Source organism: Panthera onca, chromosome E3 (genome assembly GCF_046562875.1).
Source record: "Panthera onca isolate mPanOnc1 chromosome E3, mPanOnc1 haplotype 2, whole genome shotgun sequence".
NCBI lineage: Eukaryota > Metazoa > Chordata > Mammalia > Carnivora > Felidae > Panthera > Panthera onca.
Genome location: NC_138354.1, coordinates 39,967,588 through 39,987,173, shown reverse-complemented (window position 1 = coordinate 39,987,173; position 19,586 = coordinate 39,967,588). Strand labels below are relative to the sequence as shown.

Below are 19,586 nucleotides of genomic sequence, written 5' to 3'. Positions count from 1 at the left end.
AACCAAATCAGGTGGGCTCCAGTCCCGGCTCCTTGAGCTCTACTGCTAGGTTTCCAGTAGCCTTGCAGATGACTTGGGGATGCCACGGGGACCCCAAAAGTGGTGCCCCTTCCTGCTGCTCCTGGGGTCCCTTCTCCCTAACTGCAGTTGCCAAGCTCTATGCTCCTCCCACTGCCCCCCCCCCCCCCAGGCCTGGTGTCGGGCCACAGGCCCACCTCCCAGAACACGCCTTCTGTGGGGCTCATCTTAGACCACACCGACCCCCGAATTTATTTTTTATAATGTGGAACTAAATGCTGATGGTGTAAAGAATTCCAGGGGGAACAGAAGAGCTGGAGGCCACGGGCAGCATTCACAGACCTCCAGAGGCCAGTAAAAATGCAAACGGGAAACTCCTGAAGGAGCCACGGTGATGAGACAGGCCTTCCCTAAAACTGAATTTGGGGGGGGGGGGGGGCGGTCAAAAGGACATTTAGAAAACCGTCAAGAAGTAAGAGTATAAAAAAGGGAGCTGATGTGGAGGAAGAATCTTCTTGGAAATGGCCTAAAACCCACAAGGGGCCCTCGAGTCAGAGCCCCGCCCGCCCCCGCCCCCCCCAGCTTCCCCCTCTGCCCCGCTGCACTCGCGCTTCCTCGTGTAGACCAAGGGTCTGTCAGGTGCCCATTTAACCTGCTTCGGCACTGGCAGGTCTGGCTTATTCCTCCAGCTCCTGGTGGTGAGTTCTGGAAGTTACCACGTACCTGGCAGAAACAAGCTCTTGCTTTTTTGTCCATGTGAAACCTGATGTGGGAGGCCCGTGCTAGGCCTGCAGGCCAGTGACCGGGCCCGTGACCCCCATCTCGTGTGACTCAGAGACGTGGCCATGTTCCCTCCCAGACTTTATTTTCCACAGTCACCACGCGGTAGGTGCATCCCTCCACAGACAGTCACTCGGTCCCGCCCCGGGCCCCGGCCGGCCTCCGGCGGGCGGCTTCTCAGGGAGCCCGTCTCGGGACGAGGGACCGCCTTCTTCCCCCGCCCCAGCTGACTCTGGAAGACGCCGGTGGGATGGGGCCGGCCGGCCGGGCGCGGCGCCCGGGCTGTGTGGCGCAGTGACTCCCAGGACCCCCCCGGAGCCAAGGCCGCGGTGCCTCATCACAGCCAGCACCTCCGTCGTGGACGGCCACGGGCGGCTTTCCCTCCGCTCTGGGCAACCTGGCGAGCCCTGCTGCCCGCTGCCCGGCAGACTTCCCGTTTCACCCCCGGGGAGGCTCCGTGCCGTGTGCGACCGTGGGGGCGTCCCGCGTGCTCTCGTCGCGAGCACTTCAGCTAATTCGGCCCCTTCCTGAGCGGCTCTCTGCCCAGAGACCCCCAGGCGTGCCCGCGCGGGCTGCTGGACCGCTCCTGGCCGGGCCCCGAGTTCCAGAGAGGGGCTTCGGCGCCTGCCTCGGACATGGACGTTTGCGTGCCGGTTCGCAGCGTGACGGCGCCGAGGCCCGGTCCCTACTGTGCCTCGATTCTCGTGTCCGTTACAGAAAATAGTGATTAGAAATAAAGGTGCAGGGTAAGATGAACCGGGAGGGAGGGGACGCCTGCCTGGGCGCCCGCCTGCCCCGCCCCTGCCGGCTCCTCAGGGCCCCTCGTCCTCAGCGGGCGGCTGCAGGTGCGCGAAGCTCAGGAACACTTGCTCCAGGGAGATCTGGCTCACGGAGTAGTCGTCCACTGCGTACTTCTCCTTGGCCTTCTCCAGGACACCAAACACCTTGTGGGAGCAGAAAGGCTGCTGCCAGCAAGCCCAGGGTGGGCTCCTCGGCTGGCGTGCGAGGCCCCCGGCCACGGCAGCGGTAAGGCTCCCAGAGGTCCCAGCTCTGCCCCAGCCTGGTCCCCGGAGCACCTGCAGGGAGCAGCCAGCCCTTTGGGGAGCAGGGGGCTGTGCCGCACGGCGGGGGGCGGGGCCTCGCCCAATCTCGCCAGCTCAGAGCGTGACCCTGGGCAACATATATCCTCTTTGCGGGTCAGTTTCCTTTTTTACGCCAATTTTTTTTCTGACTTAAGTGAACCTCCAGACCTAGCGGATTTGGGGGTGAGAGCTAGAGCAGAAAGTGACTCTCCTCTTTGGAAGGAGCCTAGAGGCGCCACAGAAGGAGTCATTCCTGGAAGGGCCTTCCCCAGCCCCAGCTGTGCTGGCAGGGCCCACACTCACCTTGGCCCAGCTGAGGTCCTCCCCGGGCAGGTGGTAATGGACCATCCCTTGGTGCTCATCCTCCAGGACGCTGCCTGCACGAAGGAGACGCCGTGTCCCCGTGAGGGTCGGGCTGTGGGGGCCAGGGGAGAGCCGCCCGGGACCCTGGAATCACGGCCCTCCTCCCGGGGTCGCGGGCCCGGGACTCGGCAGGGATGAGGCACGGAGACACACCTGGGAAGGTCAGGTTCACAAACGCCTTGAACTCCTCCAGGGCCTCCTGCCGCCCTTCGCTCCGGACCTTGGCCCGCAGGGAGTAGCCGCTGCCAAACTTGCTCTTGAGGTGCTGTGGGCTGCCCAGGCACTTGAACTGGCCCTGCACCATGATGGCCAGCCGGGTGCACAAGGCCTCACATTCTTCCATGCTGGGGAGAAAGGCAGAGGTCTGACACGGGGCCGGGGGCGCCGATGCCTGCCTCCCACGTCAAAGGCTCATGCGGGCGGGCCGGTGTTGTCGGCCAGATCGAGCTGTTCCCGATTCCCGTGTTTGGAGGGTGGCCCACACAGTTAAGCCCGGGAACGTTCCTCACAGATTGTGAACCAGCTGCTGGCTGGTCGTCTGTCCACCCGGCCCCACCCAACCCATCCCCTCCACAGCCCCCATTCTGGCTCTTCCATCGACCCCTAGAGACCCCGGCTCTACCTATGGGAGGTGATGACGATGGCCTTGCCCGACTCGCGGGCCCGTGCCACGGTGTCCCAGAGCAGGCGCCGGGCCACGGGGTCCATGCCGGTGGACGGCTCGTCCAGGAAGATGACGGAAGGCTCTCCGAGCAGAGCAACGCCGGTGCTCAGCTTTCGCTTGTTGCCACCACTGGGGGCAGAGAGGGTGGGGTGAGACAAGGCTGACAGCACGGGCTCCCCATGTCCCAGCATCGGACGGGGCCCAGTGATTGCTGGGCGCCCCAGGTGAACAGGAATGAGGGCAGCATGATGCCTGCGAAGCCGACCTTGCAGTGTCAGAGGCCCCACAGAAAGCCGTGCCCAGGGTGGTCAGCATACACACCGTCTGCACTTAAGGGGGCCTGACCGGGGCCCGACGCCGCCTTACTAGTGGCCTTGCCTCCGGGCAGCGGGAACGGGCAGGGCAGCCCCGTTCCACCCGGCACTGCCTGGGTCATGCCCCCCAGTCCCCTTTCAAAGCCACATCAACGGGTATGGGCTCTGGCCCCCGACCCGTTTGGCTGCCCCCCGCTTTATCGTAAGGGAGACTCCAACTCTGCCCTGGGCAGACGTGGGGCAGGGAAGGGGACCCGAGCGCAGGCACACCTGTACGTCCTGACCAGCTTGTTGGCATGAGGCTCCAGAAGCAGGCCCCGAAGCGTGTTCTCCACGCAGGCGCCTATGTGGCGCTCGGGGATGCCCCGGAGCCGGGCGTACATGACCAGCGTCTCCCGGCCCGTCATGTGGTCCAGCAGAGCGTCGAACTGGGGGCAGTAGCCGATTCGCTGCCGTACCTGGAGGCAAGACGCGGCAGGTCAGAGGGGGGTCCCCCAGGCTCCGCCCAGCAGGTGTGTCTATGGCCGCCCACGGCTCATGGCCAGCATGCTGCGCTTTGTCAGGGACACGGGACACGCTTGGCCGGCTCTGGGAAGCGCACCTGCCACCCCACACTGATGGTGCAGAGGTGGGCCGGGGCCTAGGCGACCACGGGCGCGTGGGTGGGGTAGTGAGGACACGCGCTCGTCGCCGTGAGAGTATCTGCCGTGCGACGGCTCATCCACCCATCAGGCATGTAACGTGTTGCGGGCCTTCCTTTCTTCTCTCTCTGATGGAGGGCACGTTTGCTGGCGACACCTTTAGGGTGGCTTGTCACCCAGTCAGGTGATGCGGTGGCAGGGCTCTGAGCGGCGGGCCCCGTCCAGCAGAGCCAGGGCCCCCTGGGGCCGGCACCTTCTCCCAGACCACTCTGGCTGGCGGGGGACCGTGGGTCCCAGACACGGGATTTCTTTCTCCTCGCCTTCCTGGCCATTTCTAGGCTTCCAGAACCTGTGTTCAGTCGGCCTGGGAATGCTCTCGGCCACTGCCCCGTCAGTTAGTACCTTCCCCGGAACTCAGACTGGATGTACCCAAGAGTCCCCTCCCTCCCCAGCCTGTGGGTCACATTTATGGTTTTCTCTTGCCCGCGTATGTTTCTAATCTCGCCTATTCCCTTCACTGTGGCAAACACAGACGTTTTATGACCTGGGCCTGGCGGCTGCACAGCTCAAGCAGTGGGCTTGCGTCTCCTGCGGGCACCTGTATGTGCGGGTTCTAGGCACGGGCCTTGGTTTCTTGGTGTGTGTGCACTGCTCGTGGGCCCCGAAACACTGTGTGGGGCTTCTTGGGGTCTGGAGAAGAAGGCCTTCCTCCACACGGTGTGGGCTGTGCTCTGGGGGCAGGGCAGACCAGAAGCCCCCAGGACACGCAGTCGCCGCCAGGCACGGACTCTTCTCTGTTCCTCGCCTCGGCACACAGAACCTTCCACCCAATCCCCAGCGGTAGAGGCAGTGGGAGGGCAGCCTGGATCCTCCTCACCTGGCCCCACGTGGAGAAGTCTCCTGGGACACCCCTGCCACGGGGGGCACAGGCCTCAGTTTCTCCCCTTTACCCGGCAAGGCCCCGAGGCCCAAGCCCAGGGAACACAGCACGCCCTCTGCAGAGCCGGGTCACGTGCTGTCTCTCAGGGCTCACAGATCTTAGCCGGGGCTCCTCACTGAGCACCGGGCTCTACGGTGCTCTTAGCAGTGTGCTTTGGTGCTGAACTTTTACCCGGCTTTGGTGCAATGCCTGGTCTGAACAGCCCAGGGCACCACTATGATAAATCTGTGCGTACAGGCTGCAGACCGCTGTGAACTCTACGTGCCCGGGTCCAGAGAGCGGCTTCTCAGAGACAGCCCGGACCTGGCTGCCAGCCCGGCCAGGACAAGGGGGGCGGCTCTTCTCTTCCTGTCCTGTCTCCCCCTCATTGTTTGCTTCGCTCTGGCTCCTGGTCACTGCCTTGTGAACTGTGAGCCAGAAACGAGCCCATCCCTGCTTCCAGGGTGCCCCGTCTTCCCACACCCACCTTCCCGATTTCCGAGCTGATGCTGTAGCCCCCGACAAAGGCGTCCCCAGAAGTGATGGTCTCCTCCCCGGTCAGCATTTTGAAGGTCGTGGTTTTCCCAGCTCCGTTGAAACCCAGCAAGCCGAAGCACTCTCCTTTCTGGACCGCGAGGGAGATCTTGTCCACGGCAAGCAGGGGCGTCCGCTGCTCGTATACCTGCGGGGCACGGGCACTGAGGCCTGGAGGCAGCGGCACAGGGGCGGAACCCGGGGAGTGAGGGGCGGGGGGGGGGGGGGGGGGGGGCGGGCCTTACCTTGGAAAGCTCCTTGATAACCAGAGGAGTGTCCAGCAGGGACTCCAGGCTGGGGGCCAGGACCCGGTTCCTCTCGTCCACCACATCCTGGTCCTCGGGGAGTGCTGATGTCCGAGAGTACGCTTCTGTCTGATCGTTCCAGAGAAAGACCGCACCCGTGAGCTCCAGCTCAGGAGGTCCTTCTCCACGGGACACAGGATGGGGGGTCTCTGAGACTGCTCATATAGGGACTCGGGACTTTCACAAGGATGGCTGGGTGGGCCCGGGGCTGACACTGGCATCGAGGAGAGGCTGACGGCCAAGGAGAAAGGCCTGTGCAGGACGCACCGCGAAAGCCGTGACACTTGGCTGAGGGGGTGGGGGGCTGTACTGCGTGGACGCGAAGTCCATCCCAGAGGGGTCTTCGTGTCAGAGCACCACCTCGCCCTGGGTTCACGTGTGTGTCCAGTGCGGTCCCGCGGGTTTTGTTTGTGGGGTGGGGTGTGTGTGGCAGACACGAGGGCCTGGACGCCTGCACCCTGCCGGGTGGCTGAGCCCCGGGCCCGTGGCGGCGGAGGCGTGGGGAGTGCCCGGGACCCACTCACCAGCGCCCGCCTCCTCCGGAAGGCACAGAGGCAGGTCTTCAGCCTCCACAGCGTGTCAGTCTCAACGAGGAAGAGCAGGCTGAGGTAGGCAAACCCGGAAGCAGCCATGGAGGTCACGAACCTGCCGACCCCCGGGGCGCTCCACGCGTAGAAGTTCTGCTGGTACCGGATGTCTGTGCGGGCGAGGGAGTGAGCGCTGAGCCCGGCCCCGGAGAGCTCTCCTGCCCCAGGTCCCGGCCTGAGCCCCTCTCTGGGCCCACGGGCACCTGCACACCAGCCCCTCGACAGAGGCCACGAAGGCCCGGGATCCATTTGTCATCCTTGTCACTGCCCCTCAGAAGCCCCGGGGACTCCCCGCGTTTTAGGGCAGTTCTACCTTGTGAGGGGTGCCCGTGACAAGTGACCGGGTCACACCCTGGCTCACTCACACGCCCCTTCCTCCCTTGGGGACGGCACTGGGATGTGAAGATGGGACACCTCCTCCCTGCCTTGCCATGGTCACAGTGGTGACAGCTACCACCGCCGAAGACAGCTCCAGGCACAGGAAGGGCCTGTGGGAGCCTGAAAGGTGGCCCCAGAAAGACGCGTCCACGTCCTAACGCCCAGAACCTGTGCGCAACCCCACTTAGGAAAAGGGTCTTTGCAGGTGTAGCTTAGGGCCCTGAATCCAACGCCAGGCGTCCTTACAAGAGAAAGGCAGAGGAAGATTTGAGATACAGAGACACTGGGCGGCGGCCCCGTGAAGGCAGGCGCGCAGCCCGGAGGCAGCGCACAGGACTGCGGGAGCCCGGGCTGTCTTGCGGAAGGAGCCCCTCCGTGGCAACAAGCCAGGCAGGAGTGGGGAGGGGCGGCCGCGGGGCCCGGACACTCACTGTATTTCCGGCAGTAGTGTGCCGCGACCTCCGATGAGGTGCAGTATCGCCTCATCTCGAAGTTCTCGTGGAAGCTGCTGACGGCCATCCCCAGACAGTGGTTGGGCAGCACCAGGAACACGTGGTCCAGGGTTCTGGAAAGCTCTTCTAACTTCACCGCTGTGGGGAAGGGCACAGATGAGTGGGCGCTGAGGGATGCAGGACACCCGCCCCCAGGACAGGCCCGCAGATCCGGAAGGTGTGTGGGCCGGGTGCCCAGCTGGGTGAAGCCCCCTCCTCCTTGGCCCGCTCCCCCCCGCCGAAACCGCCAGGCAGAGCCGCTGGCTGCCGGCCCAGTGGGACCACCTTTGGCAGAAGGGCCTGAGTATGGCCTGGCCCAGTGGCCACACTGGTGCCACCTGGCCCCCGGGCACCTGGGGGGGTCGTCTCCAGGCTCCCACCTGGGATGCGCATGATGGTGACCACGAGGAAGGTGGCTATGCCCGACAGGATGTTGAATATGGTCAGCCTCGTGTAGGCAGTGGCCGCTCCCGAGAAGAAGAAGTTCATCAGGTACATGAGGGGGATGATGGCCCAGCCGTAGAGCATGAGCAGCAGGAGGGCGTCGGCCATGTGGCCGTCGTGCGTGAAGGCGTGCACGTCAAAGGCCTTGAACACCACCTGCGGCAGCACAGAGGTAGGCGGTGCCTGGGGGCCCTGTCTCCAGGGTGGCTTTCAGCCCCGGGACCCCCCCCCCATGATACCCCCCCCTTCTCCCCTTTGCCGTTGGAGCGGTCACCAGGGCACCCCGTGCCCGGACCTTGCCCGCCACAGTGGGATGAAGGCTGGGGGTGCAGACACAGGTGAGGGGTGCTGCCGGCGGGGTTCCCAGCCAGCGTCCCAGAACTGGGGTTGAGCTGCCAGCGCGGACCTGTGGTCTGCGCAGGGGCGCCAAGGCAGGGCCCCGGGACATGCAGGGGAGGGTCCCCGTACCGCACAGCCCTCACCAGCAGCAGCAGACTGGGGACGAGGAAGGACATGAGGTCCCACAGCAGAGCGGAGAGCCAGAAAGTAGCCACGTGGACACCGCTCACAAACTGGACGTGCTTGGCCTGGACAGCCCTCTCGCTGACCGCCAGGATGGAGAACGTGCTGGCCAGGAACGCCATGGCGAAGAGCAAGTTGAGGGCAATGTCAAATCCCTTCCGGCTCCTGCGCAGCGGGGGGGACAGGGCAGGTCAGGGACTGAGCACAGTGAGTCCGGCCAGCATCCATCCAAAGCATGCGATGGAGGGGCCAGGCAGTAAAGGTTTTTAAGAGGGAATGCTGGAGCTGGGGTGGGGGGGGGGGGGGGCGTGTCTCTGAGCCAGGAAAACCCCTCCCTGCCAGAACAGCTCCTCCTCTGGGCTTCCTGCCCCCAGTGATGGACATATCACTCTCCCAGTCGCCTTCAAGCTGTCCCTGCATCCCCCACGTCCCCCACTCAGGCGATGGCCCCACCGTCCGCTGCCTTTCCCACATCTCCTGAGGACCCCCTGCCTGGCTGGCCCTGCCCTTGGCGGACCCCATCAGCATCTGCATGACTGCAGTGGTTCATTCCCACCCCCCCGCCCCCATTCAGGTGCATTTTGCATTAGGTTGCCAGCAACACCTTCCAGAAACCACCACTGATGGCATTACTCTGTTGCTCAGAAACCTCCTGGCTGTCTCAATAAGCAGGGCTTCAACACATGGATGTTATTTGGCCAAAAAAAAAAGAGGGAATTAAGTATCCACACTATAACGTGGATAAGCCCCTGAAAAGTGAGAACAGCCGGTCACAAAAGGCCTCTTATTAGATGATTCCATTCACACGAAACGTCCAGTACAGGCAAATCCATGGAGACAGGAAGAGAGTGGAGGCTGTTTGCAAAAGGAGACAGGGGTGGGGGGCGCAGGTGGCTGCTGGCGTCCCGGGGCTCCTTCAGGGTGTGATGGCCACGCAGTAAGATTGTACTGTGGTCCAAGAGGCACATGAAAAGGTGCACAGCATCACTAACCACCAGGGAAATGCAAACCAAAGCCATAAGGAGAGATGCCCTCTCCACGGTCAGAATGGCCAGCATCACCCAAGAGAGAATGTGCTGGCGTGGATGCGGGAGAGGGGGCCCCTCGTGCCCTGCTGGCGGGCATGCAAGCTGGAGCAGCTACTCTGAAGAGCAGTGGGCAGGCTCCTCAGAAAGTTAAAAATAGGGGGCGCCTGGTTAAGTGTCCGACATTGACACAGGTCATGATCTCACAGTTCATGGGTTTGAGCCCCGCATTGGGCTCTGTGCTGACGGTTCAGAGCCTGCGGCTTGCTTCAGATTCTGTGACTCCCTCTCTCTCTGCCCCTCTCCCGCTCTCTTTCTCTCTCTCTCAAAAATAAACAATACAAAAATATGTATATTACAAAAACAACAGTTAAAAACAGAACCACCCTATGACCCAGCAATTGCACTTATGGGTGGTTATCCAAAGAAAATGAAGCCTCAGGGTGCCTGGGTGGCTCAGTTGGTTGGGCGTCTGACTCGATTTTGGCTCAGGTCATGTTCCTAGGGCCATGTGATCGAGCCCCACATTGTGCTCTGCACTGAGAGTGGAGCCTGCTTAGGGTTCTCTCTCCCTCTCTCTTTCTCTCTCTCTCTCTGCCTCTGCCCCACTCCCTCACTCGCGCACCCTCTCTAAAATTAAAAAAAAAACACAATGAAGAAACCTCCCCCTCCCCATGTTCATAGCAGCGTTATTTACAACAGCCAAAGCAGAAACAACAGCATGTCCATCGACAGGTGAGTGGAGAGAGAGACTGTACTAACATACACAATAGAGTATTTTCCAGCCACAACAGAGAAGGAGAACCTGCCGTGTGTGACAACGTGGATGGGCCTGGAGGGCACCGTGCTGAATTAACTAAGTCAGACAGAGAAAGGCGACTACCATAAGATCTCACTTACACACGGAATCTGCAAACGAAACAAAAAGGAACTCACAGTTACAGAGAACAGACTGGTGCTTGCCAGGGGGTGGGCAAAGCGGGTGAAGGGCGTCAACTAGCTTCCAGTCATAAAATAAGTGAGTCCTGGGGATGCCACGTCGGGCACGGTGACTACAGTTAAGGTTAACCCGATACTGGGTTGCTCATTTGAAAGTTGCTCAGACAGGATCTTAAAGCTTCTCACCACAAGGTAAAAAACTTGTAACTATGTGTGATGACGGTGATAAGGGGCGTGAACCAGACTCTCTGGGGTCATCCTTTCACAATGCATCTGAAACTAAAACAACTGGGACAATTCTATCAGATTTGGGGCTGGCCCCGCCCTGTGAGTACTAACAACCACTCCAGCGCACGTCACAACAGGTGACCTCCGTCTCCTAAAGCTGCTGAGACAGAACCAAAGTTCCTGCCGCCCCGACCTCAGCTGACCTGGGGGTCTCCTCACACAGAGGCCACCGGGAGGGAGCTGCCAACTTCCTGATGCCCCCGGCACAGTCCCCCACCCCACCTGTGGCCACTGACCACCCCGCCCAGGTCTGAGGGCCACACAGGCCTGTGTCCCTGGGGCCCAAGCAGAGTGGAGGCCCCTCCCCAGGGCTGTGCGGCCTTCAGACCACCAGTCCGACCCGCCACGAGTGTTCATCCCTGTGCCTGCCTGTCCCGGGCAGGACAAGTAGGGCACAGAGCGGCTGCTGTGTCTCTGCTTTCAGGGTAGAGACAGGAGGTAGCAGAGGGGGACGAAGACATCGCAAGGCCCAGAGCAGTCCAGTGTGTGGGGGTGGGGGTGGGGATAAGGCTGCCCCTCCCTGTTAATTAATCACCCCACATGGAGTCACTGATCTTGTTCCGAAACTGATTTTCTTGGCCTCTTCCGGACATTCTAGGGCTTAGGGGCGTTTAGGGGACTCTGTGACCAGTATGGGGGAGAGTCCCACACATACCAGAGCATGACAAGGCCTGAGAAGAGAGAGGCCCACAGGGCCCCCTGATTTGAGGCCACCTTGGGCAGCGATACCTGACTTCGCTGTGTTCTGTATTCCAGTTCACACACATAGGCACTGGCCCGGGCACAAGCGTGTGCCGGGACCCCCGGGGACAATAGCCAGCAGGAGCTGGGTGCAGATTAGGGAAGAGGGCACGGCTGTGCTCCGAGGCCTCAGGAGTCCCCCCTTGGATACTTCAGTACGTGGGATAGGGCCTCCCGAGCTAATCTGCTGTCTGAGGACACAGTGAATACGCAGGGCTGGGGAAGATGTGGGGCAGAGGTTCCCTGGCCCAAACCCAGAAGCTTCCTGAAGGCACAAACTGTGCTTCATCCGCCTACGTGGCCCTTGGTGGCCCTGGCGGTGCCCGGTGCGAGGCCCTGATGGGTGGGGGCAGGGCCCTGGCAGGGGCAGTGCACCTACTCGTTGAACTGGTCCTTGGCGGCCTGCAGGGCGCTCCGGGGCTGGGGGTAGTTGGAGACCACGATGGAGGCCCGGGGGCCGCACAGCAGCTTGAACAGAAGGTTGTCGACGACAGCCAGTGCGGTGGCTGGGGAGTGGTACGCCTGGTTGTTGAACAGGGCAGTGACGACTGTCCACTCGCCGACGTCTCTGAAGGACACGGCCACCAGGCACCGCTCGTTGAAGCCACCTCCCTCCACCGAAGCCCTGAAAACCAGGAACTCCTCCAGGTCACCTGGGGGGCGACAGAGGGTCAGGAGAGGACGACGGCCCCTGGGGCACATGCCCGAGGTGCCCGCTCTGAGGAGCTCAGAGGCCTGGAGGGGCCGTGGCAAGGAAACACCACCTTCTACTCTCGCGGAGCCCACGGGCCGGGGGGCCATGTCATGGGAGCGGCGGGGCCTGGGGGAACGGGCACCCTGGGGCCACAGGAGGCCAAGTGGGAGGGCCACACTCCTTCTTGCCTCCCCCCCAAATGCCTCCCGAGACTAAAGGGAGGCAGCCCTGGACCAGGGCCGGTGGGGCAAGGAGGAGGCCGCTCCAGAGAGGGAGAGGCTCTATGAGGAGGCCTGTGACCTCCTGTGGGGCGGCTGGGCGAGCCAGCGGGTAGGGGGCTGCCCTTGAGGGGCGAGATTAGACAGGACCTCCGCCTGTTTCTCTGGTTTTCCAGTTTTTATGGAATGAGTAAGTAACCTTTCGTAATCAGGAGAAAAAGGTGGTCTTTAAAAAGAGTGGCCTGAGGGAGTGGGGCCCAGGGAGAAGGAGGATTCCCTCCTCACCAGCAAGAACCCCGGCAAACCCCACTGCATGTGCCGGACCCTCCGGGCATTCGAGGAGCCAGGACCCGCCCCAGCCCTGCTTTGCTCCGTGGTAGAGACGTGGGGACAGGGGTTCAGACAGGGGTGCTGGGGTCCACCCTATGCTCGCTGGCGGCTGCCCGGCCCAGCATCACGTGCACCTACACACGCCCTCACTGCCCTGGCCTGTAAACAGGGTCAAGAGAGAGGACGTCTGCCTTGCAGGCCCTAGGGTCAGCGAGGGGCAGGGACGTGTCCGGGAGCCCTGACGTTAAGAGTGACAGAGGCTCTGCCAATGGGGCCGCAGCTGCCGTTACAGAAGAAAAAGCATCTGATGGCCTTAAAAGCAGTGAAACAAGACCGCACGGCAAGGCGGACAAAGCCGGAAGGTTGCACGCTCGACAAGGGAATGGACACTTTGGTCTTCCAGAAGGACTCAGGCCAGGGGCATCTGAGGCCATGTCCCGAACCCCCCAGAGCCACCGTGTGCCACGAGATGCCCAGAATCTTTGGGCCAGGCTGGGGGACAGCCAGCAAACGTGGCAGAGGGCACATGGAGGTGACGGGATGTCTCCTGAGGCCTAACCAGGGTCACAGGGGTGGTCAGGGCCACACTGAGACTCGGGGCAGAAGCGGGCACGGGAAGGCGGGCTGGTTCCAGTTCCGGGATGCAGAGGCATCCAGCCTTCCCCTAAACCAGAGCCTGCTTCCTGAGTCTCTGGGCTGCGGTCCAGCAGGGGGAGGGAGCAGCAAGCCAAGGCCACCTTTCTCCACGTCTGGCCCATCTGACCCGAGCTCGAGGCCTGCTCTGAACCCAGGGCCGCGTCTGACTGCCAGGGCCAGGGACGCAGGTGCTTCGGTCTGAGGTGCTGGAAGACAGCACCATGTTACCTCAGTGTGTGCTGCGACCAGCCCGGCAAACGAAGGGCAATGGTGACACCACGGTGGTTTCATGTTTCACCTCTGACGCCGACACAGACCTAAGTGGCCGCCCGTCCTGGGCAAACCTTAGTCCCAGAGGCTGCCTGTGCCTTCCTGACTCAGGCAACGGCCTTCCCCCTAGTGGTGATGTCTGGAGGCAGTTGTGGTTGTCACGACGACGGGGTGGGGAGAGGGGGACGCAATGCCAGGGATGCCTCTCAACATCCCAGGGTGCGCGGACAGGGAGGAGACAACGCCCCAAATGCCCACGGCACCTGCGCTGAGAAGCTGGGCTCCGGGCCCGGCCCTTACCCAGCACCTCCCGCGGCTCCTGGCCCTCGGCCTGCAGCATGGCCTTCAGCTGCTCCGACAGCTGCTGGTCCAGCCGGGAAGCCCCGGGGACAGCAAAGGGCACGACAGTTCTGCCGTACGCGCCCAGGGTCAGCTCCAGCATGGGGTCATCAAAGGTCTCCGAGGAGTAGTTGACGGCCAGGAGGGCCAGGGTGACGCATGTCAGAGGGACCAGGACCTGGGCCACCACCATCTTCCACTCGCGCAAGCTGTACACGGCCTTCTTCAGGAACATGGCCCAGAACTGCTGGCAGTGGAGGGCGAGCTGTGGCAGAGGGGACGGGCTGTCACGGTGCCCTGCGGGGCCAGCAGCACACCCCTGCCCCCTACCCTCAGCCGCAGGCACGGTCCCAGCACACGCCTGGTGGCCTCCAACCGATGCGTGCGCCCCGAGGCCCCAGGGTTCCTTGCAAAGCTCCTCCTTCGGTATCACGGGAGACGAGCACATCCGTGTCCCTGCGGGTCCCCACAAGGGCCTCGGGGGGGTCCCACCACACTGGGGGAGCCAAGGCCTCTGCCTTTCCCCCGATCTTGGCAGGGGACCCCGTCTGCGCTCACACGGGAGCCCTCCAAGCGTGGGGACCCCCCCAGGGTCAGACTCCTGCTCTGCCACGTGCTGGCCAGGCCACCGTGACCCAGACTCTGCTTTTCCGTCTGTAAGATAGAGCAGCGCTGCCCTTTACTGAGCGAACACCAGGCTTACGGCGAAGCCCTCGGTAAACAGAGCAGAGTCAGCAGCATGTGCAACGATGGCTTACCTGTGTGCGGCCCACTTAGAACAAAATGATATTACAGTTGCCGAATTAAAATGTGCTGCGTTTTCCTTCTCCCCGCTGTGACCGCGTGAGCTATAATCTGCCCTCTTCCCAGTGAACTGACCCTCCAGGAGCCCTCATCTGTCCCCCTGGATGCTAACACGTGGGGCTCAGGGGTCTCCCGGCCTTCCCGCACCGGCCGGCCCAGCCCTCGGCACTCACCCCAGTGTTGAGCTTGGCAGTGGTGCACTCGTCCTCGATCAGGGAGCCAATGCCGTCGGTCGGGTCCATGGCCCCGCACAGGTGGCTGTCCACTGCCCAGTCGCTCGCCCGCCTCTCGTGCTGGTATTGCAGGGCAGGGAGCTGGATGGCCTGGATGTCCATGCTGGTGTCCACCAGTTTGCCCACACTGTGCCAAGACACAGGAGGCCCGGTCACGGCTCAGCTCCCCGCGGGGGCCGTCGGGGAGGGAGGAGGAGGGGCACGCCGTTAGCTCTGCTGGCCGTGGTTCGTCTCCTCACGTGCCCATCACCAGATGCCATCAGAACACCAGACGCGGAGTCCACGAGGGACAGATAACCGGACAAGGCCCCTGCCCCCAAGGACCGCGGTCTCCCTGGGAGATGGGCCAAAGCCCCGGGGACGGGGAGGGGGGGGTACCGGGGGCATGATGGAGGCCCCGGGAGTGTAGCTGTGCCAGCACTGGGCGCCATGGGTCCGGGCGCCCGGGGCCGAGCTGGGACCGACGGGCAGGTGCGTGTGCTCCGGGAGGAGCCGCCCAGGAATGGCTCAGTGGGGACGGGTGTGCGTGGGGGGAGTGCAGGCAGCGGCCGGGTGGGTGGTGGGGCCGCGTGGACACCCGTGAGCCACCTGATATGTGCACACCGCGCACACACTCACTGTTCTGCCTCCTCGCTAGGTCCCGGGATCCTCAGAGAAAAACATGTACCTCACACGTACTTTTGTTCCTTCCAGTCCCTAGCACTGCATCTGCCAAACAGGCGCTCGGGGAAAATCTGGTGAACACCTTCGCCGCCCTGGGCAGCCCCTGCTGCCCGCAGTTCTGGGGGCCTGCCTGTCGGGCCCGCGTGGTGAACAGAGGCCGCCGGGCCGCCCGCACCCTCCCCATGAAGGGGGGTGGGGTGGAAGTTTCCGGAGATCGGAGTTCAGCCGTCCTCTGCCTTCTGAGTGTCCTGGGGAGTTGGGGCCCCGCCCACGCCGGCGCGCCCCCCTCAGGTCGGGGTTGGCTCTGACAGTCAGGGGGCTGCTTCACCGGCACGCTGTCGACAAGCATCGGCGCCTAGACTGATGGACGCCCGCGTTTACTGACCGGAGGAAGACCTCCTCCATGGTGGTGACCGAGGCCCCGAAGCTGGCGATCCCCAGCTCCTTCTGCTGCTTCTCCAGTTTGGCAAACAGACTTTCGAACCTGGAAGCAAGACCTCGAGTGAAGAGCTGCCTCTCAGTGACTTTGGAGGCAACTTATTCCTCCACGTGGCCCGGGGCAGGGCAGAGCAGCCTTGGCGCCTGGAAAAGCTGCCTGGAAAACCGGGAGTTGGGTTTGTTTCCCCCTTTTTCCCTACGTGACATTTTTTTTTAAGAGAGAGAGCGTACATGTGCAAGCTGGGGACGGGGGCAGAGAGAAAGAGGGAGACAGAATCTTAAGCAGGCTCCACTCTCAGTGGATCCCACGAGCCCGGGGTCATGGACTGAGCGGAAATCAGGAGTCAGATGCTCGACTGACTGAGACACCCAGGCGCCCCCGCCACATGACCTTCTGCCGTGAGTACTTAGGCCTGAGATACTGTTTGGTAGTAAACATCCACGTGAAATCACAAAACCAAAAAACCAAAAAACCTGGAGGATATTCATTCGATTGCGGGGTAGCGCTTTCTAAGGAAAAAAATCACAGAGGAAAAGATAGGACCCGTTAAATGTAAAGTACCTGCGTGGGGAAAAAGGTCCCACAAAATCAGTCAACGACCAAATGGAAAAAATTGCAGCAAACATGGTTGATATCGCTCCATAAAATGCTCTGACTGATACACGAGCGAGAGACAGGAACACCCGATATCCAGAGAAAGCCGTGTGAGCGGCGGCAAGACCGACCTCCTGTTAGCAGGAGCGCAAGGAAAACAAAATGCCACTTCAGCCACTGGCTATGCAAATATTTAAAAAAGAACTTCATCAAAGCTGGCAAGCGAGCGTGGTGTAAAACGGACACTGTCCTGTCCTGCTGACGGGGAAGTCACGTACATCACCTCCGCGGGAGGAACTTGGTACCCTTTGCCCCTCCTGAGGGGGTCACTGGAGATTTAGACCAAGAGTTTTCTAGAAGGATGTCTCCTGGCGTATTCTTGGGGGGAAACCAGGAGTGCGTGGTGCTGGAACAGATGTCGACGAAGTCACGGTGTGACGGAGTGGGGGAACCCAAAACCACACCATCGATCGGGCTCGTAGCAACGTTAAACAGACTTTAAAGATTTATACCCCAAAGTTTCTGAACGTGAATCGAGGGTTGGGTTCTCACCCCCCACACCAGAACCTACTCTGTTCACAAGGCTTCGGCGCGTGACTCACAGCGTGAGACAAAGAAGACACACACATTCACGATTCCATGAGGAGCTCGTGGGCGCTGTGCGTGGGCGAACCTGGGGGGAGGGGCTGGCCGTGTGCCAAGAGCGACGGCAGACACTCTCCACCCAGGGAGGGTCCCCAGTTCTACTGCACTGGTTCTCCACCTGCTGTCACAGCTGTGGGCTTGGGAGCCCTGCTGGCCGAGCCTGACAGGCAGGCACGGGGGACCCTACGCACGGCGCCTCCGAGGCGCACTGAGCCCCGTTCTCAGGGCTGTGCCTGCGCCCCCGGGGACGCGTACCTGTGGGTGCTCTCCTTGGGCAGGATGAAGGACAGCTCTGCACCGGCTCTGCTCTCCAGCGTGGCGCTGGGGACGTGGTGGCGCACCAGCCGGGAGATGGCCTCGGGGTCACAGTGGGGCTCCTTCACCAGCGTCATGTGGTAGCCCGCACCTGCAACACCGAGGAGCCCCCCCGGGACGCCGTGTCCCACTTCTGCCGTCCCTCCGGGCCCTCGGCTCGTGACCAGGACAGGTCGTGGGAAAGAGGCCGGAAAGCGGGGACGGCGGCACTGGAGCGGATGCACCTGGACCCCTCGGTGCCACCCTCAGGGCTTTTCTCCCGGTCCCTTGCTGGGCGGAGACGCTGGGGGACCTGGGAGCGCTGCCGGTAAGGACGTGAGGCCCAAGCTGGGCTCTGCAGTCCACTCTCAGGCTGCGGCAGGAACCGTCCCCAAGACCTGCCCTCTCTGCTTTCTCCACAAGGGAGCCCCGGACAACGGCGGCCCCGAGGGTGACCACGTCCGGTCGCCATCCGCCGGGCAGGGCTGTGCGCCGGCCAAGGGACTGGGGAAGGGAGGTGCACAAGTCCCGGGGTGTCTGAGGAGGGGAGCTCGTCTGCTGGTGGGATGTGGGTGGGCCTGGGGCGTCGGACCATGAGCTGCCTTTGAGGAAGCCACGCTCACATGGCAAACGCAGCCCTGGACTGTGCCACAGGCCGCGCGCCTCCACGGTAGCCAGTGTGGCCTCTGCAAGGGCACCGCTGGTCTCGGCGGCCTTGGCTGACACTTGGCTGCCCCTTCCCGGTCACGGCGGGACGTCGTCCTAACCCAATCAAGACTGCTCCCGCGCCCCCTCCTCCCTTCCCAGCCCCGGCCTGGCCGCGGGGCCCTGCCCACCCCGCTCACCGTACTTCTGCTTGAGGAACAGCGAGGACCCGCAGCACTGAAGCTCCCCCTTGGCCATGATGGCCACGCGGTCCCCCAGCAGGTCGGCCTCGTCCATGAAGTGCGTGGTGAGCAGCACGGTGCGCTGGCTCTTGTGCTGCTGCAGCAGGTCCCAGATGGCCCTCCTGGAGACGGCGTCCATGCCCGAGGTGGGCTCGTCCAGCATCAGCACCTGCGGGCCGGGCCGAGGAGCCGGTGGCGGGGTGGCGGGGTGGCGGGGTGGCGGGGTGGCGCGGTGGCGGCGGCTCCCCCCGGCCGCCCGCCGTGCTGGGCGCCCCGCCCCGGGGCCTCCCGCCCGCCTACCTTGGAGCCCGCGATGAGGGCGATGCCGATGGACAGCTTGCGCCTCAGGCCCCCGCTCAGGCACCTGCTCAGGGAGTCCCGCTTGTCCTCCAGGCTGAGGGCGTGCAGCATCCGCTGGACCTCTTCGGGGCACTTGAGGCGGGACAGGCCCTTCAGCTGAGACAGCGGGGGGCAGGGACGTCGGGCAGGGGCTCCCGGCCTTGGCGCCCCCTCCTTCCCTCCGTGCATTGCGCCGTGTGCCCTGACTTCCCTCCTCGCCGCCCCGCTGCAGGTCTGTGAACGGCTGCTCCAGGTGGGTTCTATTTGCTGGGAAGCTGGGGGTTCACGCCTTGGGGCCCAAGCTCGCAGACAAGGAAACCACCACGCGACCTAAGCGCACTCAGTGGCCGGCTCACCTGTGCGTAGAAGTACAGGTGTTCTGCGACGGTCAGGTTGTCAAACAGGATGTCGTGCTGCGGGCACAGGCCCAAGCTCTTGCGGATCTGAACCATGTCCTGTGAAATCTCGTACCCGTTGATATACGCCCGGCCGCTGGTTGGGGGAAAGAGACCTAGGGCCAAGCAGAAGACCCGGAGGCCGAAGTTCAGCGGGAACACCGGACCCTCTCCCCACCCCCGTCAGCACGAGGTGTGACCCTTGTCTGGCCGGACCGCTGACCGGCCGGCCGGAGCCGAGGCCGTGGCGCCTCACCTGTGAGCATGGAGAGGGTGGTGGTCTTCCCCGCGCCGTTGTGGCCCAGCAGCACCGTGATCTGCCCCTCGTACAGGTTCAGATTCAGGTCTCTGACGGCTGCTTTGCCCTTGTTCCCCACTCTGAACACCTGCAGCGAAGGCCGAGGGCGGCCCTGGACTTCAGGCCCTGCCTGGCCCCCAGACCCCCGCTGGAACACCCGCCCGACGGGTCTCAGGAGACGGTGCCCAGCGTGGCCGGTCAGTGCAGAGGCGGGAAGTTTCTGGCGAAGTGCTGATTGGAGGCCATGCCTCCCCCCACCCCCGCCCCGGGTGATGTCTGTCCCGCTGCAGTGGACCAGCAAGTGTTTGGGGGCAGGGCTGACTCCAGGGTAAGCCCAGGCGGCATGCACTGCTGGCTCCCCCCTGAGTCCCCTGAGCCCTGGGGACAGAGCCTGGGGAGGGGTCAGAGAGCAGCCATGGGGGTCTAGGAGCAACAGGGCCTGGGAACGGCCCTCAGCTTGGAGACAGCCCTGG

The 19,586-nt window shown here is 63.1% G+C and overlaps 1 protein-coding gene across 1 annotated transcript in view; it reads right to left on the bottom strand.

Moving 5' to 3' along the window:
• Nucleotides 1-862: 862 nt before the first annotated feature.
• ABCA3 (ATP binding cassette subfamily A member 3) overlaps nucleotides 863-19,586 on the bottom strand; it is a 45,071-nt gene continuing 26,347 nt past the window's right edge. The window contains exons 14-33 of the mRNA XM_078440233.2: nucleotides 19,072-19,201; nucleotides 18,777-18,931; nucleotides 18,382-18,537; nucleotides 18,040-18,250; nucleotides 17,156-17,306; nucleotides 15,608-15,706; nucleotides 14,500-14,686; nucleotides 13,484-13,787; nucleotides 11,415-11,688; nucleotides 8,003-8,207; nucleotides 7,457-7,676; nucleotides 7,017-7,175; nucleotides 6,145-6,317; nucleotides 5,561-5,689; nucleotides 5,269-5,463; nucleotides 3,492-3,679; nucleotides 2,866-3,036; nucleotides 2,397-2,587; nucleotides 2,184-2,257; nucleotides 863-1,742 (exon numbers count right to left, since the gene is read on the bottom strand). Coding sequence (XP_078296359.2) covers nucleotides 1,611-1,742; nucleotides 2,184-2,257; nucleotides 2,397-2,587; nucleotides 2,866-3,036; nucleotides 3,492-3,679; nucleotides 5,269-5,463; nucleotides 5,561-5,689; nucleotides 6,145-6,317; nucleotides 7,017-7,175; nucleotides 7,457-7,676; nucleotides 8,003-8,207; nucleotides 11,415-11,688; nucleotides 13,484-13,787; nucleotides 14,500-14,686; nucleotides 15,608-15,706; nucleotides 17,156-17,306; nucleotides 18,040-18,250; nucleotides 18,382-18,537; nucleotides 18,777-18,931; nucleotides 19,072-19,201 — 3,504 coding nt within the window. The 3' untranslated portion in view covers nucleotides 863-1,610. The remainder of the gene's footprint in view (nucleotides 1,743-2,183; nucleotides 2,258-2,396; nucleotides 2,588-2,865; nucleotides 3,037-3,491; nucleotides 3,680-5,268; nucleotides 5,464-5,560; nucleotides 5,690-6,144; nucleotides 6,318-7,016; nucleotides 7,176-7,456; nucleotides 7,677-8,002; nucleotides 8,208-11,414; nucleotides 11,689-13,483; nucleotides 13,788-14,499; nucleotides 14,687-15,607; nucleotides 15,707-17,155; nucleotides 17,307-18,039; nucleotides 18,251-18,381; nucleotides 18,538-18,776; nucleotides 18,932-19,071; nucleotides 19,202-19,586) is intronic.